The sequence below is a fragment of the Mus caroli genome, chromosome 11 (genome assembly GCF_900094665.2).
Source record: "Mus caroli chromosome 11, CAROLI_EIJ_v1.1, whole genome shotgun sequence".
Classification (NCBI taxonomy): domain Eukaryota; kingdom Metazoa; phylum Chordata; class Mammalia; order Rodentia; family Muridae; genus Mus; species Mus caroli.
The window spans coordinates 53,581,921-53,608,858 of record NC_034580.1 but is presented as its reverse complement, the minus strand read 5'-3'; the positions used below and the strand labels follow the sequence as shown (position 1 = coordinate 53,608,858).

The 26,938-nt window shown below is 41.7% G+C and overlaps 2 protein-coding genes across 2 annotated transcripts; both read right to left on the bottom strand.

The window, feature by feature from the left end:
* Positions 1-4,474: 4,474 nt before the first annotated feature.
* Positions 4,475-5,522, bottom strand: LOC110304495 (olfactory receptor 2T8-like). The gene has a single exon (XM_021175918.1). The coding sequence runs from the start codon at positions 5,429-5,431 to the stop codon at positions 4,475-4,477; it is 957 nt and encodes a 318-aa protein (XP_021031577.1). The 5' UTR covers positions 5,432-5,522.
* A 7,054-nt stretch (positions 5,523-12,576) lies between these two features.
* Positions 12,577-13,574, bottom strand: LOC110305445 (olfactory receptor 2T33-like). Its single transcript, XM_021177434.1, has one exon. It carries the CDS (start codon positions 13,538-13,540, stop codon positions 12,611-12,613), a length of 930 nt encoding a protein of 309 aa, XP_021033093.1. The 5' UTR covers positions 13,541-13,574; the 3' UTR covers positions 12,577-12,610.
* Between the last annotated feature and the right edge of the window lie 13,364 nt (positions 13,575-26,938).

Here is a 26,938-nt window from a genome sequence, read left to right as displayed (position 1 = left end):
AGGCAGACAGACAAACAGAGACAGAGAGAGACAGGGAGACAGTCAGAGACAGATGGGCAAAGAGAGATAGAGGGACAGAGAGACAAAGATAGAGAGACACAGAGAGACAGGTGAGAGAGAGAGAGACAGAGAGAGAGAGAGACACAGACACACAGAGAGATAGAGAGACAGAGACAAGAGTATGTTGCATACCAAGTTAGGTTGAAGTTCATTACTGTGTTCCAATCTTATTTCTGTTGTCATGATAAATACTTGGGAAAACTCTGCGTAGTGGAGGGCAGGTTTACTTGGACTACAGTTCCGTCAGTTCAGGGACTCAAGCAGCGAGTCAGCCCCATCTGATCCTCAGTCAAGAGCAAAGGGAAACCTGCTAGAAGTGGTACAGCTCTGCTCCACAGGGAAGGTTTCCTCAATGCAAGCGGAACAGCTCTGCTGGGAGAGGTATCCTGGCATTCAGGATCCAAGGCCTACCAAAAAGTTACACTGCAAACAAACCTCACACAATAGATTTATTGGGAAGGAAAAACAGGAAAGGGTCCATCAAGACTCAGCAGCTGACTCAGCAGAAGGCAGGGTGTATATAGGGTCTCTTGGGGATGCTGGTGGAACTTTCCAGGACAGCCTGGGCTTGGAGGGATTTTGTGGCCTGATCTTGAAGCTCAAGGTCTTTTAAGGTCCTGGTATCAGGGTTAAGTCAGAGTTTTCCTTAGCGATTTACCTTGCACTTCTGCTCCTACTTGCTGCTCAGTTTGGACATGAAATGGTGCTGCTCCCCAAATCTAGGGGGTCACCCCACATCAACAATCAACACAATTCCCACAGACATGTCAACAGACCAACCTGACCCAAATAATCCATCATTAAGCTTCCCAGGAGATTCTAGATTGTGTCACGTTGACAGTTAGACTAGCCAGCACACTATAGTGAACTGTCAACAACGGACAAATGAAAGTTTGCAAAGCAAATGAATCAATTAACTGAAAAGCTTGCCCACACAGTGACAGAGAATCGCTCTCATCTGTACATCTAGCAGACAATCGGTATCTAGAATATACCAGTAATTCAGAAAATTAAGCAGATATTAAGTAATCCAATCGACAGTAGAAATGGACGGTTCTTAAAAATGGAACAAAATGGCCAGTAATGCATGAAAAATGTTAAGTGTCACTAGCCACCAGAGAAGAGAAAATTTGAACTACACAGGGATTCCATCTTACCCCAGTCGGAATGGTCACATTCAAGAAACAGAAGCAAATGCTGGCGAGGGTCTACACCAGTCTTGGCCACTGTGAAAGTGAAGACGGCAATGACTAAAGACACTGAGAATAGAGCAAGTGCCCAGAGGATGCCAAGTCAGCATCACAAAGATGACTCAGCACTTTTCACACTCGATAAACCATGGAAGCAACCTCAGTGTCCGTGATCAGAGCACTGGACAGGAAGAATGCGGTTTGCATACATGAGAGTCTTTTGCAGTCACAAAGACAAATGAATGTACGCAGTTTCCAAGGAAATGAATAAAACTGAAAATAGTCATATTAGTGAATTAAACCAAACACACAAAGACAAATATTGTATGTCTTTGTCATAGGAAGTTCCCAGATTTTAAAGAGAGACATAAACTTATGTATGTAGAAGTGAATTTGCTCAGGGAAACTCGAGGGACTCACTGGTGGGAGAGAGGTGAGAAAGGGCAGGGTAGGGAGTTTGGAGGAGGATTTGCTCAAAGCACAGCAGATACTCGAATGAAAATGTCCCTGTGTAACACAGTACCATGTGTGATGAGTGCACACAGTGAAGCGTCCTTCTTATTAATTACTATTCTTTTGATATTGAGTCCTATTGTGTCTCTATGGCTGGCCTGGATGGAACCTGTTATATACATCAGGCAGGCCGTGAACTCATAGAGATCTATCTGTGAGTTCATCTTCTAAAGACAGAGTGTAAGAGGAAGTGATACCGATGAAGTAACAGGAACCAAAAATTAACGAAAGAGGCTCCACCTGAAGACCTCTGCTGTACAATAAGAAAGGGAGGGAAGGAAGAAAAGGGGTTGTCAAGATAGGTCACCTTCTGTGTATCACTGCACAGAAGAAACCTTTATCCATGTGTGCTTCCTGCTTTGGTTTAGGACTGGGACTGCAGGGCATCCCAGAACATGTGGTATCTCTCTATAAGGCTTGGCCTTTAACATTCAGCAGTTAGAGGCAGGCAAATCAGGAGTTCAAGTTCAAAACAACAAAATAAAACAAGAAACAGACAATAACAAAAAGAAAGAAAAGAAGAAGAAAAGGAGGAGGAGGAGGAAGAGGAAGAGAAAGAAGAAAAGAAGAAGAGGAAGAGAGAGAATGAGAATGAGAAGGAGGAGGAGGAGGAGGAGGAGAAGGAGAAGAAGAAGAAGAAGAAGAAGAAGAAGAAGAAGAAGAAGAAGAAGAAGAAGAAGAAGAAGAAGAAAGCAGCAGCAGCAGCAGCAGCAATGTGCTTTGCCTTAATAAGCCGTCTTTGTTTCCATAGTGACAGTTAACCAGTTAAAATCAAACCTGGCTAAGGATGTGCTAGTCATCAGTAGAAGGGGAAATAAGAGCCCAAAGCAAACAAATGCGGTGCAAAAGCAAGAAGTGAATGAAAGACTGTTAAGATTATAAGTTTATTTATTTTATGACAAGTTAAAAAGTTCCTATTCCATCCAGGTTAAGGGTACACTGAACTACTGAATGTATCTTAAAGATAATGTAGTAACTAAATACCGTGGTTATCTCAGCAAGTATACCTGTGTCGTAGGAAGCACTGTATTTACATCACAAGTGGGTTGAGCTGCATCAGTTTTGGAGGCCTTTCCAAAATCATTGCAGGGCCTGCCGAGCCGGATCACATCATGCCTTCCTGTTCATCCTGCGTAGAGCCTGCTTAGGATGCTCTGTGAGATGTGCAGGACTTCATTAATGATGTGTGAGAAAAGAGAGTGTGCGGGAGAAGGGCTTCAGATGAGGACAGAATTAACACAGTTAACCAAAGGATTAATTGTTATATTATTATAAAGCATTATCTTAGAGTTGCTTTTGTGTTTGTCCTGTCTTTGGAAAACGATGCATTTATAAATATTTAGAATGTATTAATATGTTAATAATTGCTTGTAAAATGATATTTTGAAAATGTACCAAATTTTTTTATGATCTGAAATTGCTGTAGGCTTATAAGTAATCATGAAATGAAGGGATGTGTGCCCTGCCATCTACAGCTTAATTTTTAAACACTACTTTCACCCTTCACCTGAAATGTTGTACCTCAGGACACTGTTCTTTATACGAAAGGTGTCAGGTTTTTCAGGGTCTGAATACCTCTATGGAAGTAAAATGGATGCTGTAACATAGCTGAACCAACTGCTAAGGCTCATTGCTTCAAGTGAAGTGGAAGAGTTTAAAAAGGAACCCCCAAGTACAAACTAAGTTTAAAAAAGAGTCTCCAGACATTAAATACAAACACTAACATGCAGTTCTGTTTTCAAATTCCAAATACTCTTTTGAATATGTGAGTGAACCACAAGTTGTTTGCTGTGGAAACAGCAATAACTTTTATTTTTATTTTTCTAAGACTGAAATACAAAGTTAACAAAGAAGGCATCTCACTTAGCAGTAAAACAGTATAAAATCATTGAGCATCAACAGGCACCAGGAAGCTATACACAGGAAACAGAACGAGGTACTCCATGCTCAGGAGACTTCCTGAGCAGAAAGACCTGGTGACGCCCGCCCAGGGCAGCTGCACCCTGTGTGAACTGTGTATGGGAATTGGAAATCAATCTGATAAAAGGGTCATCATTATCCACCAAGTGAAGGGAAAGCATGTAACTCAAAAAAAGGTCGAAGGTTAGCCACATGTCTATCACAAACTAGGGAACAAATGGTGCTTTTTAAAATACTAGCTTATTATTAATTTAAAAAGAATAGAGTGTGTAAAAATACAGAGAATCTTCACAAAGGTCACACACACACACACACACACACACACACACACACACTCATAAAAAACACGTACCATTGGTACCCAGCAACAGAACAGGATAGAATTGGATTGAATCCATGGGCAGATTTTCATTAGAAATGGGCTCAAAGGAGTTCTGTGCCCTTTTGAGTTTTGCATCTTTTGGTGACAGGTACAAGGGAAGAGGTCAGTAGAACTGGCTGGAGAGTGCCCTTCAGCTCGAAGTTGTGCTTCAGTCACTCCAATGCAAAACAAGGTGGCAGTTAGTCCTCCGGCTTGCTCCATTCTTTGATGGTGGTATAAACATTCTTGTGTGGGAAGGCATGAGAACGTTTCACCGAGAATTCGTGATTTTGTTTTTCTTCAGTCTTTTGAGATTTCAGTTTGAAATGAGAAGGTGGCTCCACAATCAGCTGCCAGCATGAAGTTTAACCAAAACCTCAAAGGAACACAGTAAATAACCGAGACACAGGGACAGGTGCACACACACCCCTTAGGTGCCAACCAAGGCATCCTTACTAGTTAGGGCAGCGCAGCGGGTCACGCACTTCCTCAGGCTACCCTTGACTTCACTATTCCGAAGACTGTAGATGAGGGGGTTCAGCATGGGGGTGACGATAGTATAGAATGCTGACACTACCTTATCATGGTTCGCTGACCTGGAGGATGTGGGCCTCATGTAGCTAAAAGTAGCCGCTCCGTAAAAGAGGCCCACTACCGCCAAGTGTGAGGAGCAGGTGGCAAAGGCTTTCTTGCGGGCTTCTGTGGACCGCATTCGGAGGACAGCGGCCAGTATGAGACCATAGGACATCAGAATGAGGGAGAAGGGGATCAGAAGCATCAACACACAGCAAATGTACATGAAAAACTCAAAGGCTGATGTGTCTCCGCAAGCCAAGCGCAATAACACAGGGGCCTCACAGAAGAAGTGATCTATTTCATTCCGGCTGCAAAACTGGAAGCTCAGGGTGGCAGCAGCCTGCATGGCTCCATCAGCTGCTCCCAGGAGCCAAGACGCCACGGTTAGTCGCAAACATAACTGCCAGCTCATGAGAACCGGATAGCGCAATGGGTGGCATATAGCCACATAGCGGTCATAGGACATGGCTGCTAAGAGGAAGCACTCTCCACCTCCCAGCGTGAGGAAGAAGAAGATCTGGAAGCCACAGCCAGCAGCAGAGATGGACTTCTTACCCATTAAATAGCCAGCTGCCATTTGAGGCACTACCATGGAGACCAGCATCATGTCCATGAGGGAGAGTTGGCTCAGGAGAAAGTACATGGGTGTGTGGAGCCGGCGGTCCTGGTGAATAAGGAGAAGCAGGAGGGCGTTGCCTACCACAGAGTTGAAGGCCACAGTCAGAACCAGCACAAAGAGGAATAAGTGGGCCCTGGTGTGGTTAAAGAGTCCCAGGAGGATGAAGCCCGCTGTGGTGTTCCCCCTGTCCATGGTTTACAGTAGGAGCAACACTGTGAAACAAAGGACAGAGGAGTTTCCTCACCTGTGATGCTGTGTGAAGTACGCATGCCCAGAAGGTTGCTTGTGAGATAGGATGAACCCACTTCAAATCCTTCATCCATGCTTGCAAAATATTTCGTGGTCACAAAACTAACATTGATTTTTTTTTCTCATTTCCAAGGCTTACCTGTCAAACATCTTGCCAGAACAGTGAGTGAATTGGCAGAACAAATCAAAGTTCCCTGTAAGTAGCAAGTGACTCATGACTTTCCATTACCTAATATCTTCATAAATGATTGAGGACAATTTGACATTTTTATTTTCTCATACATTATATTTTGCATAATCAAATCTTAGGTGCTTAATTAAATTAAGTAGATATTTGTTAATACAACTTAGGGATTTTTTAATGTAGGCAACACATTTATACTATATCATTTTGTTTGTTGGTTTATTTATTGAGACAAGGTCTCCTGTATCCCAGGCAGGCCTTGAATTTCCTACATAGTAGAAAATGACCTAGGAACTTCTGATCTTACGGGCTCTTCCTCCTGAGTGCTGAGGTCACAGGCATGTGTTACATGTTTGGTTTATGTAATGCTAGAGAGTGGAACACAGGGCTTTGTGCATGGCGTGCTTAAATCTACCTAAACCACATAGTCCTGTCAAAGTTTCTTAAAAACACCAAGGTCACGTAATTCCCTCTAACACTGAATAACATATGTCTTGCCAGACAAAAGATATTTGCTCTTAGATCTAGAAACAGAAAAGACAGAGTCTGTGGACAGAGCTAAAGTCACCCTGGATGGGAGCGCCCTTTGTTCTGTTTACAGAAGCTGACACTTCAAGAAACAGTACCTCTCTTAGGTGTTTCTACAGTGTGAAGCTGGAATGCTAAATGCACACTTTAATGAACTGTTTGTTCCAAAGTATGTTTCCATATCAGATAGCCCCTCCCTCTTCACAATCGTGCAATCTCACCACTTAGTGGATAACTCGAGATTTTTCCTAACTGCAGAGAAAAAAAAGAATGATTCCTGCTTCCGAGACTTTAAATCTTTACTTTCATTTTGTCTTTGACTTGCTGGTGCCCTGGCTGTTTGACTTTATTGAATCGAAATGTCCACAGCTGCAAAGATGTGGATACTAATTCATTCTCAAGAATGTTGTCTAGTTCAAAGGTCTGGAGGCAGTCTGTGGCCTCCGAGGTACTCCCTGTGTCTCTCCTTAGGTCAAATCACTCCTAAGGCTGAAACAATGTCATCATGACTCTCTCAGCCCCAGGCCGAGTCCCTGAGCATTTTAGTTATTTGTTTGAAAGTTAAATATTTGGAAAATGATTTTACTTTTTGAAAGTTACTTTGAAAGCATCTTCTCTCGGCTCAGTGCACGGTTGCCCACTTTTGACGCTTTATCATGCACCTTTTACTCCAGAAGGATATGGAACCACGGCCACGGCGCTCAGTACATCACATGCTGGAGACTTAGATTCCCCCCTCTTCCACTCATCTTTTCTTTCACTGTTCCAACCTTTCATTATTGAAGATAGGAGAAACATTAAGGTTGGGTTGTTGCTATGTGTTCACTGGAGAGGACATAGCAGCTTTTTGAACTACTTTCTACATTCATATAACTATTTTGTATACATAGTCACTATGGTGTCAGCAGATACCTTCTCCACTAGAATCTGTCTTCTAAACTCTCCTAATGCCTCCAAATGAGAAGTCAGCCTCACTCAGCAAAACTTCCCATCCCTCCCCATAGCCACCATTCTCTGTCTTCAGTCATATGTGACACTGGGAAGTGTGGACTTTGGAATCATCAGGACTAGTGTCTGTGACTTGACCTGTCATCTGTTGGTGGCCAGGGCAGCAGGCATTTCCCTACCTTTGTTGAAAGGTATGCACCAATTTAATGAGATGCTTGGCAACAGATGTTGGAGTTTGTGTTTTGACAAAGAAATAAGATACCACACACAACAGCAGTGATGAATATTTGTCTAGAACATGAAAGAGAGGTGCATGTGTTCTCAGAGAGTTGGTTCTACCACTGCTCCACTTCTCGGCTAAAAAACTCAACACATTTTTTTTTCTGTTTTGTTCTGTTTATACAATGCTGGGGACTGAATACAGGACCCCATACATACTTGGCATGCCCTCTACTACGGATTTATATACCCACTCTTAAGATATATATATTGTGCAATTTCTACTTACATTTAATTTTAAAATCTGCTCAGCTTTTTAGTGCAGAGAGGTGATTGTGTGTACATTTTAAACGTAAGATAAATGATTAAAAGTGAGCAGTCATTATGAATCTAATTGTATGGTCAACTTGTTATTATTAAAATCATTACCTATATCTTTATATACAAATGAGGCAGGTTACTACTAGTTTAAGTTTATAAACCTCCATGGAGTAGACTATTGGGATAAGTTCCTAAAAAACAATCTGATCATGGTTGGAATTGGTCCTGAATCGTTAGCTCGTTAGGGTAACTTCATTACTGAGATGCCCAGCCTGACTAGTAAGGGAATGGGGAAATGTTTCACCTGAGAACCAAGGGCTTTCTTCTACTCTCTGTGTTTTGTGAGATCTCTCCGTCCTGCCTGCCCACGTTCTCTCTTAGAATGCCGTGAGCACTGTGACGTCCTTACTTACAATTACACTCCCCGCTTTTGCATTTAGAGTCATGGACAGAGATAGATGCCTGCCTTTTCTTCTGACAAAGGCCTCTTGAGAAACCACAGACAAGTCAGGATACATAATTTCCTTTCCACGTTTTCCCAAATTAATTGTTAATATGTAAAATTTAAAGTCCAAATTTCTGGATACTGAAATGAAAATCTATCTGTGTGAGAAAAATTAGGTAGCAACAGAAAATTTTATATTGATAAATTTATGGGTCCTTTCCAAAAGAATTTACCAAATGCTAGCACCCACTTGTACACATTTTAATTTATCAGGTACCAAGAAGTGTAAAAGGGGGAGTCTTCCTTTGTAAAATGGTGGCATTAGAGTCTATGTAACCAAGGCTCCTTGTTCCTCTGGACTCTTCCCCCCCCCCCCGAATTCTGGGATTTGGAATTGTATTTTCTAGAGTTAAATTTCACAAACAAATAATCAGAGATGAAGAGGTTGGCACGACCTACCTACAAGAGTCAAAACTGCCGCCCAGCAGGCCAGATTGTACCTCAGGGATGCATCTGGATATCCCCACCTAGAGAGAAGGTCTGCTTTATCCTGTTCCTCCACCCACCTTATATCAGTGCCTGGGCTGAAGTGTCACGAGGATGGGCCCACTGCCAACCTGGGCTGCAGACACTCTCCTATCGATACCCAAGATCTTCCAGGGTCACAGTTCGGTTGCCAGAAGTGTTTACTGTGCTGAGAAATTTTTAAAATTCCCAGGAGACTTGAGAACTTTCTACACATCTCTTAATACTGTGAATCGTGGGAATGACAGAGAATCACTCAAGAGAAAAAAAAAAAAGCAAATAAATGTCCTTGGAATGGGATTTCGATGCCAAGTGAATGAAGCATGAAGTCACGAGATTCTGGTGTCACGTGATTCTGGTATTTCCTGCACAAACCTCAGCAGATAGGAAGGTTAAGGTGTCTGCCGTTGAGACCAGCATAGTTGTCAAACAGCAATGGAAATAAAACAAAGCCCGTGGCGGGAGTTAGCTGCAGAGTTTGTTTTGTTTTGTTTTGTTTTGTTTTGTTTTGTTTTGTTTTGTTTTGTTTTGTTTTGTTTGTGGGGGCTCTTGTTGCTGTTCTTGGGCTCGATTTGAGACAGTTAAGGTTGGATGGGCGTACGCATGTGTTTGTGTGCATCTGCAAGAAACTGTTTTACTTTGGTTTCGTGTTTGCATGTTTGTGTCTTCAGAGTATAATGATGATAATGATGGTGGTGGTGATGATGACGATGATGATGGTAGCAGTGACAGCATCTCCAGGCTGTATTCACATTGATGTCACTTTGCAGGTTCAATGTGTCATGAATGTATTTCATGATATTTGGCCATTTGCTTTGAATGTTTCTGATACTGGGAGTCCTGGACACTTGGATCTGTGCCTTGCAAAACTTCTTAACTACCTACTGCCACATAGAGACCCTCAGTTCTACAACTGGAAACAGATAATTGGAAACAAAACAAAACAAAAATTTTAATAATGGATCACGTGTAAGGGAAATGAACCTGAATAAAGAAAATGGACCTGATTTAAAAATTTGGCAAACTGCAATTCACATTTAATTTTATTTAAAGGAAAGTGCAGATTTTAACATCATTATTTACTTACTTATTTATATTAAACTGAGTGTTACATAGCTCAAGGTGTCCTCAAACTAGCTGAGCAGCACAGGTTGAACTTGAACCCCTGATCCTTCTACCTCCACCTCCTAATTGTTGGGACTGTAGGTACTTACATACAGTGGATTTATTTCCTTAAAACCCACTAAGACCACCCATCCTAAAGATGGACTATATCTTTCAAAAAGTACAGCTAAGAGGCCAGGGCACCCATCTTGAGCACAGGAGGGATACCTACTTTACTGCTGTGTTCCTCACTCAGAGGGATTTCCTGGGATCCCTGGAGAATACACAGACAGGGGCAGACATCTGGGAAGTTGACTGGAAGACCTCTTAGGATCATTGCCTAAAGCAGACTTATGCAGAACTGAGCAAAGGGTGAAAAGGAAGAGTGACGCCCGAGGCTAAAGCCTACAAGCTCCTGAGAGTTGTGGCATAGGCTCTGAGAGTCATGCCGTGGTCACACTCTTCTGCTTTAGGGTCACTGTGTGGACACTGGCTGTGGTTTGCTCCCAGGAATGGACCATGACCTTGATCTTAGCAGATTTTCCCAGCAAGGAAAAAAATACCTTGAGAGGGACTCAAGTAAGCACTGCCAGGTTCCAACATGCTGGGCAGCTCTGGAGCAGGACTTCAAATACTAAAGTTGGGTGCTGGGCGAGGGTGATATGCAGCATCCACCACAGAAACCCAGATACTGCACACAAGCCACTTCCATAGGACATGGATGTGGAGGCTGTATTAGTGTACACAGAAGACAAATAACAAAAGTCAGTAGTCCACCAAAATAGAGGGGTTCCCGAGAGCATCAGCATGAGAGAAAGATCAGAATCCAACTGGTATTCACACACTAAGTGCATGGCCCTACTCCTGGCAAGCCCTGAATTCAGTATTCACATCTTAAAGGTGCAGCAGAGAAAGGTTTTTCCACTTTGGGGACAGGAAGGGGATATAAGAATAGTTAGGTCTGCCTTTAGACAGAGTAGCCTCAGGTCAGCTTACACTCGCTGCCAATAGTTCTCATGAGATCCATGACGTGGCTCACCCAGTGTGACTTTGTTTTGTTGAATGTTGTTAGTCCTTTGGTAGAAAAAACAGGTACACAGCAAACACATATATGATACAAATTGTGGAGCCTCCTTTGTGGACCCACCCTCAAGGACGCTTGTCTGTTTGTCATATGGCAAGCTCTGAGACTGAAAATTGATTCAGAGCAGTCAACAAGGTGATGGACTGTGACATTTGCCTGTGGGAGGGACCTGGGTGTCCTGTTGTCCTTCCTATCCCTAGACTCTGTTGTGTCCATGAATCCACCAGTACTTGGTGTCTCCTTCCATTCTGTGGGACCATAGCAGCCATAAGGAATGGTACTGCTCTGTAATGGGGAAGTCAAACTCAAGGGTCCTAACCTGCCAGGGACCTGCTTCTCTATCATGTGACAGATGGTGGAAGGATAAGGAACGGTAAGAGGAAGTGGGCAAGGAAAGTTCTTGGAATGGACTGAGCTTTCGAGACTGTTGACTGGTGCTTCAGTGATTTTGGAGAGATTGGAATGTTGCAAATCCCAAGACCAAATTACCTTCGGCAACCTTTAGTCTTTATCTGAATGTTACCCAACATGTTAGTGACTGCTAAGCAAATCCTTTGGGATATGCAGAGCACTAGCTGCCAACAGCCAAAGGGCCAGAATTCTGAGATAGCATGGGAGCCTGTGCCTGAGGCGTGCCTTCCTCACTCTAGGCTGCCTACTTGCCGCTTTCCCTAAATGTGTTTGAAGAGTGCCTTGATCTCTGTATTTTCTTTATTTGATTGTTTTAAGAACCCCCGCCCCCTCCCGAAGCTGGCACCATGTTGGAACATGGAATCTGGGTCACCTAAACCCAAAAGGGCCATGGTCACTCATGTTTGACTCCAGAATAAATGATCTGTTATTTCTTCTGAGATGAGTTGGTTTTGGATGGTTGCTTTTGCTTGTTGATTTGTTTGTTTGTTTTATATGGGAAGAGTCAGTCTCACTACTATTTCATTGTATTCTTTGAGACAGGGCCTTACGTAATCCAGGCTGTCCTCAAACCTACAGTTCTCCCGTGTCAGCTTCCCAAGTGCTGGGATCACAGGTGTTAGTCACCATGTTGAGCTAACTCACATTTTTATAATGGCATGAATGCCCTCCTGTCATGAGAGTGGAGCCCTTAGGCCTAATCACTTCTTAAGGAAATCATCTTTAAACACTCTTAAATGAAAATTTGGAAATGTTATTAAGCTTGACTTATTTTTTTAGGCAGTGGTATTTGTTTTACTGTTTCAAATGTTAACTATAGCTATGTTAGGTGATAATTTCTTTCTGCTCACCTCTGAAAGGATTTTCTAAATTTTAAATAGTCTCAGATTATTCCCCTTGAAACATTCTTGACACATGGTTTATACAATTATGCTTTATGCTTAGCAAGTCTTATTGATTACACACTTCATTTACGAGATACTTCATAATAACAAATTCAGCCCTATGTTTATAAAATTATCATCCATTTGTTCCTCTTTCTCGTAACATTGTCCATCTTATAACAACAACTGAGTTACATGATTAAAATCTAGATAGTCAGGCCTGTGTCACTGGCACCCATCTCTACGACCCTATTTAAAAAGTAACATAGTGGCTAACACAGGAGACACTAGAGGGGCAAATTGATTTTCCAAAGGCTTTGCAAAAATTAGAATAGAAAATGGCAAAGGAGCTTCAAAGAAGTTAATACAACACAAAAGAACGTTCAATGGAACAGAGAAGCTGAGTCTGTGAGTGAGGCGCACCTGATTTGAGTGGAGCTCGTTTGTGGAGCTTCTCTCTGCTCTTTTATCACACTGTCTTCTGCAGCCACTTCCTCAAGGCTCCCTTGACCTCCTTGTTTCTCACACTGTATATGAGAGGGTTCAGCACGGGTGTGAAGATGGTGTAGAAGGCAGACACCACTTTGTCACTCTTGCCTGGCTGGTGGGACTTGGGTCTCATGTAGATGAAGATGATGGCCCCGTAGAACAACCCCACCACAGCCAGGTGCGAAGAGCAGGTGGTGAAGGCTTTCTTCCGGGCTGCGGAGGATCGCATGCGGAGCACCGTGGCCAGGATGAGCGAGTAGGAAGCCAGGACGAGGGACAGCGGGATCAGGAGCATCAGGATGCAGCAGATGTACATGAAGAACTCAAAGACTTTGGTGTCTGCACAGGCGAGGCGCACCAGAGAAGGTGCCTCACAGAAGAAGTGGTTGATTGTTCGAGAGTGGCAGAAAGGGAAACTCAGGATGGTGCCCGCCTGCATCAGCCCATCGGCAGCTCCCAGGAGCCAGGACCCCACTGTCAGGTATGCACACAACTTGGGGTTCATGAGGACATGGTAGCGCAGGGGATAGCATATGGCTACGTAGCGGTCATAGGACATGGCTGCCAGGAGGAAGCACTCGCCCCCTGCCAAAGTGAGGAAGAGGAAGATCTGGGAGCCACAGCCTGCAGGGGAGATGGATCTCGTGTTCGTCAAGTAGTTGGCTGCCATCTTGGGGACAATGGTGGAGACTAGCATCATGTCCATGAGGGAGAGCTGGCTGAGAAGGAAATACATGGGCGTGTGCAGCCTGGGGTCCCTGCAGATGAGAAGGATCATGAGGGTATTGCCCATCAGAGAGGCGGTGAAGATTACCAACACAACAGAAAGCAGGAGCAAGTGGGCGTGTGTGTGGCTGAAGAGGCCGAGAAGAATGAAGTCCACCTCTGTGCTGTTACTGGGAGTCTTCATAGCTCTGACCAAACCTGAAAGACAGAAGGATGCTTGCCTGTTTTTTTTGTTTGTTTGTTTGTTTTGTTTTTTGTTTTGTTTGTTTGTTTTGCTTTTTTTTTTTTAAAGATAGGCTATCCTGGAACTACTTCTGTAGACCAGGCTGGCCTTGAACTCACAGTAATCCACCTGCCTCTGCCTCCCATATGCCACCATACCTGGTCTGAGGATGATTTTTTTAAAAAGTGACTTGCGAGTTCCAGGACAGCCAGGGCCACACAGAGAAACCCTGCCTCGAAAAACAAAACAAACAAACAAACAAAAACAAAAAACAAAAAGTAAGAGATAAAAAAAAGTGACTTGCAACCAAATGATGGAATATCTCAATATTTCAGTTTAGTGGGATAATTAATTTTTTTTCTACCACTTAAGGTTGAAGTTGTGGATCAGCGAGTGAGAGCACATGTTTGAGTTTGGCTCTCAGAACCGATATAAATAGTTAGATGCAGTTCCCATGTGTCTGTACCCTTAGCTCTGTGAAGGGTAGAGGGATTACTAGGGTTCCCTGTCCTCCAGTCAACCCCTGCCCCCCAAATGCAAGAGCCTGGTTCAGGGAGAGACTCAGCCTCAAATAAATAAGGCAGAGACTGATAGAGGAGGGCATTCACACTTACCTCTGGCCTGCCAGTGAACCCATACCATGCACACGCACACACACAAACACAATTCAACTACCTAGTCTGTTTGTCTTAACTGTTCACTGTCTACCTTTGTTGTACCATAGTATAATTTATAACTGAATTAAATAAAACATATAGAACAAACAGTGTAGTGCCTCAGAATGTGTTTAGCCCTATGCTTATCTTAATCATGGCATAAAGAAGCATTAGTATGTAATCCGAATTTCCTACAGTTTGGTATTTCTCAGTTGAAAGAACCCTACATTCTTGCCAAGTTGTGAACACTGCTATGACCTGACTCATGATCTTTGCACTTAGCTATCAATTTAAAGTAGTTACATATGAAGTAAGGAAAAAACCTCCTGTCATGATGGAAACCCACGTGGCTGATCCTACCTGCTCCTGTGTGAGGTGCTGCTGTCCTATGTAATATGTAATGACCACAGATGTCCCACACCTCAGTACAATGTCTCACAGCATCGTGATTTCTTTCCAAATGAGAAGGGCTGTTGCCATGGAGATTCCTTTTCACACTGATTACTTACATTTAGCGAGTGCCCTCACAAAAATGATACTAAATTCCATCAAAGATTCCTGTAGAAAATTGACAGTTTCATGAAGACACAGAAGCAGGGGGCATAAATTGTGTTACAGACTTTCACACTTGCAGCTGTCTGTGAGTTTGAGGCCAGCCTGGTCTACATAGTGAGTTCCAGTGCAGCCAGGGCTGCACAGTGAGATGCTATTATGAAAAAAGAAAGAGAGAGAGAGAGAGAGAGAGAGAGAGAGAGAGAGAGAGAGAGAGAGAGAGAGAGNAGAGAGAGAGAGAGAGAGAGAGAGAGAGAGAGAGAGAGAGAGAGAGAGAGAGAGGAGAGAAAGAAAGGAGAAAATTGTAATAGTATATTGTAGTATATCCATTTGAGTATATCTTTAACCTGTTTCATACATTTTAAGCAATAACTTACATCGTTAAAGTATTAGATCATTTTAAACATGTTATATGTGTTTGCGATTCTTGCATGTTACTGTTTCTCAGATGTTGGATTGGGTTTCACTGGTGCAGTACTGGGAAGGCTAGTAGTTGTTAATGCATGAATCGAATCTATGATCACTGTAAAATTGATATTACTGTGTTATATAGAGCATTGTAAACATATTGTGGCACACATGAGGCCCCTTCTAGATACACACACACACACATATAGACATGGACACATACACATATAGACACACACATACATATGCACATACACACATAGACACAGACATACATATATAGACACAGACACACAGAGACACACATAGAGACACACACACACAGACACACTCACAGACATATAGACACAGACACAAACACAGACATACACACACATATGAGAGAAAGAACTATTACAAAATAAATTTAAATAAAAGTATTTTTCCAGGGCCAGCAGTGCAGCTCTGTGGTGGAGTGTCTGCCTTCCATGTGTAAAACCCTGAGTTTGGTTCCCACAACCACAGAAGAACATTACAGTGATCTGAGAATAGATGTTTCATACTCAAATATTTTAAATAAGAAAGTTATCTACTTCAGAACTAACTTGCAATTGAACTTCCCTTTGTTCTAATAAAATAAAATTTTTTTCAGTGTCTCTTTGGCCACTTCTGATGTCATTTTGTTTCATAGGTTTCTTCTGGCTCTAGCCTCATCCCACATGACTGTAGCTATCATAGTCATGCTGATCTTTCAGTGTCTATACTTAATATTTATGAAAGTTTCTCCTATACCTATAATAATGTGATTTCAAAGAATAAAATGCAAGCTAAGTTTGGAGGTCAGAAGAATTGCCATTTCTGTACTCTGCCTGCCCTATCTACTGAAAACAGAATAAAATTCCTTTCTTATTTATTGTCTTAGTAAAAAAGAAACATAATAAAACGAGACTTCTAAATGCCTGGTCTAGATGAAATGATCAACTGTCAGGTGGTAACACTGAGTAAGGGCAATATCAGTCTTTTCTGCTACCAATAATGTGGTTTTGTAAAATGGAGGCAAGGAGTAATTGACTTTACATATCTATTTTCTTTGAGACAAGGTTTTGCTATGTAGCCCAGGATGTCCTGGACCTTGCAGTTCTCTCGTCTTGGTTTCCTGGGTGCTGGGATGGCAAATGCATGCCATTAGGTCAGTGTTGTTTTAATTCATAAATAAATGAAATATAAGATTATTACAGTAGTAATGCGTTGGCCAAGGAAACCAGCATACTTTTGCTGTCTAAATGATATGAAAACCTAGTTGGTTCTAACATCCCAAGGACTCTACCATCCAGTCAGGAGTTAGTGAGGACCAACTGTCTTGTTCATGCACCTGCAGACTACACATCTGGAGTGTAACCATATGATCTTGGGAGTCAAACCCATTCTTACATCAGCAGCTCTCAACCTCTGGGTTGCACACCTCATATCAGATATCCTGCATATCAGATGTATATAGTATGATTCATAAAAGTAGCGAGATTACAGTTATAAAGTAGCAATGGAATGATTTTATAGATGGGGATCACTACAACATGAAGAACTGCATTAAACGGTCACAGCATTAGAAAGGTTGAGAGCCACTGTCTTAGGGGAAAAAAAAGCCCTCAGTCAGTATTTTAAAATAGGGACTTAATTGTCTTACACACTTGTTTTAAGAAAAAAAAAAGGTAGTTTAAATAGAGCACTTACCCAGGTATTAGTCTCAAGGAAGCTATTCAAAAAACCATTGCTGGGTCCAACAAGATGGTTCTGTAGTAAAACATCCTGGAAAAGTCTGATGCCTGGAATTTGATACCCAGAACTCATGTAAAAGTGAAATGAGACAACAGACTCAACAACACTGTCCTCTGACCTCCACTGTGTGTGCATGTTCATACATAATAATTAATAATAATAATAATGATATATTGAATGACATCACTAGTCCTGGAGGGAAGTGCATGAAGTATTTAAATGATCAAATAGAATAGACCTGTCTATGTTGGGTTAAAATATGCCTCATTCTCAATTCTCCTGAAAACTTCTTTAGTACTATTTGAATATTTCAAACTGCACACACACACACACACACAATCTTATACGTTTTTAATTAAGAGCTGAAAATATCTAGTATTGTTTGAATATTTCAAACTGCATATATATATATATGTAATATATATATATATATATATATATATATATATATATATTATAAGTTTTTGGTTAAGTACTGAAAATATATAGTCTCAGTGGACACTAAGGACACAATTGAGACAATCATCTTGCTTATTCACTAAATTCAGTCCTGAGCTTTTCTCTGTGTCTCACATTGTAAGTCAGACTGTATTGAAGTCAACCTCAGGGCAGAATGAAAGCCATTCTGTAACCTGTAGCCAACTGGGAGAGGAAAACATAGAGCTGACTCCATACCTGGCAAGTATTGATATTTGCCCTGGATTTCATTCTAAGAAATAAAAGGAAAGGGGAAAACAACTTATATTTACACAAGTTTTTAAAGTTTCTTTAAAATGTGTAATGAGAATGGCTGGGTAGACCCACCAAGTGCTAAGGTGGAACATAGTATAATAACCCAGTGACCTTTCATATCACGTTAATTGGTAGAGACTACCGTTGTGTTTTATGGATTTTACCAACAGTGATGGCAGAGAGTTGAGAGAGAATACCTATGAGGTTATGGGATGAGGCATAGCCACGTTGGTTTCTTTCTTTCAAAAGTGCTATGAATTATGGCATAGGTCCTAAAATTGTGGAAATGGAATATTCTGAAACAAAACCTTGGGAGCCCACCACCTGCTATTCTAAGCACTCAGTCTCAGGAGCTAAGCACTCACCTGCATCAGGAGTAGCTGCTGTGCGGAGCAGTCTGTGTCTGTAGAGCCCATGGACCTCCACAGAGAGCTAAGCACCACTCCTGCCAGCTGTGCGATATGAAACACACCTGCCCCAGTGCAGCTCATCCCACAAGGAGGCTGCAGAACCTTCAGTGAGAACCCCTTTAGCGACATTCAGTTGAAAGTATGTTTTCAGTTTATTATCTCTCTAAAGTTAATTTCAAATTAATTTTAAATCCCAGGACATTTGATCCCTGAAGTAACTGACCCACATTGGTAACATCAGGATATGACCATTTGAAAGTGATCCACTTTGTGTCAGTGAATTCATGATCTCACTCCTGGAAATACATTAGTCATGCTAGCCTATGCATTCATGACAACCCATGTGTTGAGAAAGATCTAGTGATTGCATGGAGAAGGACACACAATGTGAGAATTATTTTGCCTATAAGGTTACTCTTTGAAAATGGGCATGGCTCAACTGAATCACTAAAGTTTGTAGATGACTTGGTAGTCCTTTGAATGCCAACAAAAGGACTAAAATATCTGTCTGGTTTATTTACAGAGTTTACTGAATAATGAGTGGTAAAGGCCAGGTTTATCCAAGAAGTATCTGCTCCCACCTTGCCTTCTGCATTTACATGAAAAAACCAAAATCAAAACCAAAACCCCTGCCTTTTGATTTACATACAGTTAAGGGGAAGTATTGTCTAATGCCTTAGCTGGTTTAAAAAAAACAAATTAAATCTATACTATTCTACTTAAGTCATAATTGAATGAAGACACACCTTTGGGTGTCAATTGTCAGAGAAATGAGAATTATGCTTGAGCTGTGTTCTACTCAATTATACAGGAATGTGTAAGCCAGCATCTAGAGCTTTTCAACTTTTATATTTAAATAGCTTGGTACCTATGGGCACAGGAAGATTCTCTTATAGAGTAAGGTGACTAGTGTGAATAAAAACATACTATTTAGTTCAAAGAAACCTGGAACAGAGGATTCCAAATGTTTTTACCACAAAGAAATGAATGTTCATGATGGGGCTGGAGAGGTGGCTCAGCAGTTAAGGGCACTGACTGCTCTTCCAGAGTTCCCAAGTTCAAGTCCCAGCAATTAAGTTGTGGCTCACAACCATCTAGAAAGAGAACTGATGCTCTCTTCTGCCATGCAGGTGTACATGCAGACAAAGCATGCATACATTTAAAAAATGTTATCGTAACAGATAGGTTAATATCCCTCAAATGATCATCAAACAGCATATACATGTTTTATGTTGCATTCTATAAACAAGAACAGTTATTTTTAAAAAAAGAAGTTATTTTGTGCTCATTGTATAAAAAGCATAACATGTAATTAATGAAGACATTTACAGACTAATAAATATATCTTATCTTTAACTCCAAATAAAAAAAACCAATTTTTAATTTTAATATTTATTGTATTTTCAATAATGTGTGTGTCTTTGTGGGGGCATGTGCACATGAGTGAAGTGTCTGTAGAGGCCAGAAGATGGCCTTGGTTCCTCTACAGCTGGATTTCCAGGCAGTTGTGAGTTCTCTGATGTGGGTGCTGACAACTAAATTTAGGTCCCCTGCAAGACCAACACCTTTGCTCAACTGTTAAGCCATCTCTTAAGCTTCAGGCAAACTTATTATTGACAATAGATGTTAAAATACTTTTTATGGATCTCTAAATGATTCCAGAAAATACATTCTTTCTTTGCTATCACTTGAGCTCCTCCAGTATTTATATAATAATCATAATATAGTATAATTTAATATAATATTCTATTATACTCAACATTCAGTCTTAGCAGTATCAGAAGACTTCTAGTTTACTTATGATTGACACTTAGACATGAAGCAGTTCTCATATTTATTGGAATATAAGATTAATTTTAAATTTTATTAATTTTAAGATAATATTTGAAAAAACACCTGGATGTCTCTATTAAAGGGAATTTTTTCTTCTCTGTTATCGAGCAGTTTTAATCCTGGGGGATGTTTACAGTATCTATCTACCTAATAGAAAAGGTTGCTCTAAGAGCATAGCTAGTTATAAAAGTATCTTTTATTTGCTTAATCTAATTGATGTCTTGGAGGCTTACTGCTGAATAAGCATACCTTTTTTACTTCTTTCTGAATGCTAGCTGGCTGGTTCAACTCAGTTGTTCTGGCTCAAACTCCTCTCCAAGCTGATTGATTCAATCTGGCTTCTCTCAGATTCGCACTGAATTGCTCTGTTTGGCCTGAAACTAACCTTGGCAATCAGTTCTACTCTTCTGGTTGCTTATTCTCTGGCTTCAACTGCCTCCTATGACCTGAACTGACATGAAGTGCATGAACTCATGGACGGACTCAGTTCTACTGCACTGCACTCACTATACTGAGTCCTCACTGACTGACTCAGCTCCATTGAACTCAACTGAATGACCAGAACTGGCTGACCCTCTCTCCCTTCACTGCTCTTAAATAGCTTTTCTTTCCTGTGCTGTTCTTGTGAGAGTTGGACACTGTTGTGGTCTGGGAATCACCATTCAAACCATAGGCGCCCTGTCTCAGTTAAGCAAGAATAGTTACTTGAATGCCTATCTTAATACTGTACATCCAACTGCTAAAAGGACTCAGGAGTCTGATTGCAGTGCTAGTCTGATCTCAGAATAGATTTTGTATAGGAAAAACCAGGTTCAAAAGTTTAAAGGGCAAGGAGGGGGAGCAGTTGGCTTACTAGGCAAAGTATTATCAGCTAACCTTTCCAAAAAGGAAAGAATAAGAAACTGGAAAGTTGAAGTTTCCCTGGATACCTTAAAATGTTAGAAATGTCAGAGCTATGGGATACCTGCCAAGGAAAGCTGCTAACAGGGAATGGAACCAGCCAAAGAGAATGAAGACCATTGCTGAATGCCAGACCTGCTAACAGAAGTTAACAAGGATGAAAGGAGTTAGAAATCTGAAGAGTACTTGGATATCAGACATGGAGACGTGGAGTTGGAAATTTGCCCACCTGGTTTTCTGTATTGCTTTGGTTCAGAATTTTTGGCTTGATAGGAGATTACAGGTAAGAGACAGCATGAATCTCAGAAGAGACTTTGAACTTTGGACTTTTGACATTGTTGAGTCTGCTATAGATGATGGGGACTTTTGGAGTTGTGTTTAGGTTTGACCCCCAAAGGCTTGTGTGTTTGAACAAGCCTGTGGTGGTTTGAATATGCTTGGCCTAGGAAGTGGCACTATTAGGGGGTGGAGGAAGTGTGTCACTGTGAGCATGGGCTTTAAGACACTCATCCTAGCTGCCTAAAAGCCAGTATTCTCCTAGTGAACATCTGATGAAAATGGAGAACTCTCAGTTCCTCCAGCCCCATGTCTCCGTGGATACTGCCATACTCCTGCCTTGTGATAATGGACTGAACCTCTGAACCTGTAAGCCAGCCCCAATGAAATGTTGTCCTTATAAGAGTTGCTTTGTCCATGGTATTTGTTCACAACAGTAGAACTCTAAGACAGTTCACTATTAAAATAAAATAAAAAGGTAATATCTCCAAAATATCAAGGATTGCCCTATCCCATCTGTGCCTCATCTTCTGGTCCATACTTCTACTAGAAATCCTGGATCTGTACTCTATCTCCTAAGCCACAGCTCTGTCTGTACCCCAGAAGTCCTGTTGCTACCTGGGACAACCAGGTGAGATCCCCACACCCCAATCTCCTATCCCTTGGGTCCACCAGTGATCCCAGAAGTCTTGTGGTATACCCTGTCCCCTCTGCACTCCAATTTCTGATCCATGCTTCTGCTTGCTATCCCAGAAGCCTGCAACCATCAGAGAATATCAGCTCTGCCTACATCCCTAAAAGTAGTGCCACCCAGGACAACCAATTCTACCTGCAATCACAGAGGCCTGCTGCCAATAGGGACTACCAGGCCTGCTAATACCAGGGACAACCAGATGGCTAAAGACCAATGTAAGAACCAATCTGAGAGACCAAACTGTAGGAAACTAGGTCCTGCCAGTAACTCTCACCCTAAAGATCCGGCTGACCCTTTGAAGGGAATTATGTCACTCCCTCTTTCATTGCCTCCACCTGGCGCCTGAGACTGCCAGCTTCACCCCCTCCTTCATGTCTCCACTTGGCGCCTAGAACTGCTTAGATTAAGGCAGCTTCACCTCCTCCTCCATGTCTCCGTTTGGTGCCCGGGACTGTTTCAGGGCTGACATTCCAAGATAAGCTGCAAGAAGCCTGTAATCAGCATCTGCCCCAGATGTCCATCCCTTTCTCTGTATTTTATTATGCCCTCTCTACCGCTCCCTATTTTCTCTCACTGTGTGCTTATAATCAGGCTCCTATCCTTCATTAAACAGACCGTGACAACTCTTTGCTTGATCTCGCTTCCCTTTCTCCTCTCATTTCTCTTTCAGGCCCTGGTCCTCCTCCACCCATGGAATAACTAAGTCCTGCTGGACAGGACAGCAATCAACAAAAGCCAGGGTAGTATGGCACCACCAGAATCCAGATATCCTACTACCACAATCCTTGATTGTCCTAACACACATGAAGCCCAAGAAAATTACCTTAAGTCTAATCTTATGAAGATGATAGAGGTCTTTAAAGAGTCCAAATAAGTCCTATAAAGAAATACAGGAAAGTAAGATCAAAGAGATAGATGTCCTTAAAGGGAACTAAATAAATAAATATAAAGAAATTCAGAAAATTGCAATCGAACAAGTTAAGGAAATGAACAAAACTAATAAGTCCTAAACATGGAAATAGAAGAGTAAAGAAAACACAAACTGAGGCAATCCTAGAAATGGAAAATCCAGGAAAGAGAACACACAGGAGACGCAAACATCACCAACAGAATACAAGAGATGGAAGGAAGACTCTCAGGTGTAGAAGATATGATAGAAGAAATTGATATGCCTGTCAAATAAAATGCCAAATCTAAACAGTTTCTAACACAAAACATCTAGGACATTTGTGACACTATGAAAAGACCAAACTTAAGAACAATGGGAATAGAAGAAGGAGAAGAGTCCTAGTTCAAATGCCAAGAAACATCTTCAACAAAATCATAGAAGAAAATTTCCCTAACTTAATAAAAGTGATGGCTATAAACATACAAAAACACCAAATAGATTGGACCACAAAAGAAAATCCTCTCACCTTATAATAATCAAAACGCTAAGTGTACAGAACAAAGAAAGAATATTAAAAGTTGGAAGGGAAAAAGGTCAAGTACAATTCCGGCAGGTCTGTAGAGACCTCAGACTGTGCCTCCCTACCTTCAGAGCAGGGTCCTATGGCTTCTCACAGCCTGATGCCCACCTGGCGGTGCATGTGGGGTGCATGCAGTCAAACTCTAGCATCCACCTCCACAAGTGACCTCGGCCTATAGCGACCAGATGCACGACCCCATTTTTTAGCCCACAGAATTCAATGAAAATGAAGGAACAATATACTCAAAATTATACACAGTAAATTTTGGACACAGTAAAAGCAGTGCAAAGTAAAAAGTTCATAGGACTAAATGCCTTCATAAAGAAATTGAATAGATCTTATACTAGCTACTTAACCCCACCCCTAAAAGCTCTAGAACAAAAGAAGCAAATAGACCTAAGAGGAGTAGATGGCAGGAAATAATCAAACTCAGGGCTGAAATAAATCCTCTAGAAATAAAGAAAGCAATTCAAAGAATCAATGAAACCAATAGATGGTTCTTTGAGAAAATCAAGGAGATAAAAAAAAACCTAACTAAAAAGCATAAATGCAAATTAACAAATCAGAAACAAAATGGGAGCATAACAACAGACACTGCAGGAAATCCACTCATTAACTGGACTTAGCCACTCCCTAAACCAGAGCACATATGTAGCAGATATGCAGCTTGGTCTTCATGCAGGTTCCCCAACAACTGGAGCAGGGACTGCCCATGACTCTGTTGCTTGCTTGTGAACCCAGCTCCCTTAATTGGGCTGCCTTGTCTGAACTCATTGGGAGAGGATGTGCCCAGGTCTGCAGTGATATGATCTGTCAGGTTGGACTGGTACTCAGGGAGACTTACTCCTTCTCAGAAGAGAAGGGGAGAGGGAATTGGGAGAAGAGACTGTGTGAGCAGGGGCATGGGAGTAGAAGGTGAGACATAAAGTGAATGAATGAATGAATAAATGAATAAATAAATGAATAAAGTTTTAGGATCTCCAATATATAAGGTATATAACACATATTCTCTATCTAAAGGAGAGGAGTGAAGGCATACTAGGGAAAGATCAGATCACAGTATGACCAAAACCCGGCAGAGACAACAACAAAGACTGCAGTCTATGTCTGGCATCTAGGATTTGAAATCCATTCTGTTCCAAAGGCTTAGGTAGCCCCACTGCTCCAGCTTGGCTGCCTGTAGCACACATAGCCTCTGCCTTTGGACCTGCTCCTCACCATGTGCGCAGTTATCCTTGTCAATGACCCACAGTTCTGTATCTCCAACATCCTGGGGTCTCCATTGCAATCTAGGCTTCACCTTCACAGCTGCATGCAGGGACTTGGACCCCACCACACATTGCCTGACCTCAGCTGCTCTCCATGCCCCTCCCCCAGTCCATCTTTCACGAGTCCTTCAAATTCAGTTCCCTGTGGATAGTTCTGCCAAGATCTGCTGCCAGCTTGGCATGGAGCCTGACTGCACTGTCTCCCACCTGACCACAGCTGCATCAGTTGTGACCCTGGGGAAGCATTTCCTAGGTAGTTGTTGTAAAGGAGCAAGAACTCAGTTCAGCCTTTCTTGTTTCATGTAATCTTGCATCTTTACATACTGGAGCCTATGATGGGTAGGGTTTTGACATCAAGATACTTTCTTATTGTCACTGTGCCTAGCACCAAGTTTCATGGCACTAACCTCTTCAACAACTACAGCTGCTTCCCTGTGTGTACATTGTTTAAACTTTAAGCTTGCTCTCACACCTATCCTCTGCCAAGCGAAATAGTCAATCATCCGTACATCTGACATCACTCAAGTTCTCAGGACATGGGCATAATGAAGCCAGAATCTTGGCCACAATATCACATGAATGGCTGGTGTCTACCTACTTCCTGGTAGAGTTTTCGTTCTCCTTTGAAATGTCATAAGCTAGGTGTCCACTGCCCACATTTCTCTCAATGTTCTTATCTCTGAGCTTCCACTAAATGTTGCAGTGAGCTCTGCTTCAGTACACTGGGGCTTTTCTATCCTAAAGACCTAAATTTTTCACTTCAGTCAGAAGACACTTCCAGAGTCTCAAGAACTACAATGTAAAGGTTTTTCCCAGCCAGGGCTTTGCTAGTTGATATCAATTTCTGTACTACGTTCTTTCCCTGGTACTGTGATAAACTACCTCGAAGAAAGCACCTTGAGAAAGTTTCATTGGTTCGCAGTCTCAGAGGAATATGGTGGAAAAGATGGTAAACATGGCAGCAAGTAGGGACTGCATGGTTTGGACAGGAGGCTGGCTGATCACATTGCAGCTGCACTCAGGAAGCAGAGCACAGGACAGGAAGTGGGGCCAGGGTCCACAACCTCAGGACCTACCCTAGTGACCCAGCTCACTGAGGTTCCATATGATAAAAGTTCCAAATCTACCCAAACATTATTGCCAATGGGGACCAAAGATTCAAATATAGGATCTGTAGGGACAGATCACCCTCAAATTACAGCCATGGGGACACATGAGGTGAGAGTATTGAGGTACTTAGCAACCCGTCTTTCAATTTAGAGTGAGTTTATGGACCACATTAATGATAAGAAGATAAAAGAGCAAAAGCAAGTCACTCATGGAGGATGCAATTCCTATTTATTTTTTAAACTTTTAGTTTATCTTCATTGGTGGGAGGGTGTCAAGGACCTTGGACATAAAGTTACAGGCAGTTGTGAGCTGGAAATTGAACCCAGAACCCTTGGAAGAACAGGAAGTGCTCTTACACTGAGCCATCTCTCTAGTGACAGTCATGGTGTGTTGTCACAGAGATAGAAAACTAAGACAGTTTGTGGAAGGCCTGACACTTAGATTTCTATTAATTACCCAGGTCTTTTGGGGGCACTATTTCCATCCTCTGAAGGGTAGCTCTAGCTAAGTCCCTTTCACTTTAAAATTTCGCTATATTTTTAAGTGAAATAGAGTAATGTTATTTTTCTTCTCTTTCTTTTCTCAAACCTCATCCACATTTCCAATTTTCAATTTGATAACCCTCTTTTATTGATGATTACTGTTATAGACATGTATGTATTTATATATAGTATATAAAATATGTATATAATAAATCATGTACACACATGTATACATACACAGCTTGTGGAGTACATTCATTTTTTTTACCATTTATTTATTCATTTTTACATCCTGATTGTTTTCCCTTTGTTGGTCCCTCTTCACACAATTCACCCCTCTTCACCATCCCTTTTTCCTCTGAGAGTTTGGGGCACCCTTGGTATCTGCCCACCATGGTGTATAATCTCTGTACAGGGTTAGGCATATCTTCCCTCACTGTGGCCTGACATGGAAGCTGGGTATGGGAATGGGATTTCACAGACAGGCAACAGACAGAACAGGTGTTTCTATTTTCATTAAATTTATCACTTTAATTATTGCTACTAATTACAAAGAAGCAACAATGACTCTGTAATATATTTCATACCAGTTTATTATTATTATTATTATTAAAATGTGGTGTGGATATGGATATGTGCACATAAGTTCTCCTGGAGTCAGAGGCCCAAGGCACCCTGGAAGTGCAGTTACAGAGAGTTGTAAGCTGTCTCACATGGGTGCTGGCAATTTAACTCAAGTCTTTTGGAAGAGCAGCAGCCAGTGTTACTAATGGTTCTTCCACCTCTCTAGCCCCACAATATATATATATATATA

Coding starts and splice junctions, on each gene's coding strand:
- LOC110304495 (XM_021175918.1), bottom strand. CDS start 5,431: ATGGACAGGGGGAACACCACAGCGGGCTTCATCCTCCTGGGACTCTTT.
- LOC110305445 (XM_021177434.1), bottom strand. CDS start 13,540: ATGAAGACTCCCAGTAACAGCACAGAGGTGGACTTCATTCTTCTCGGC.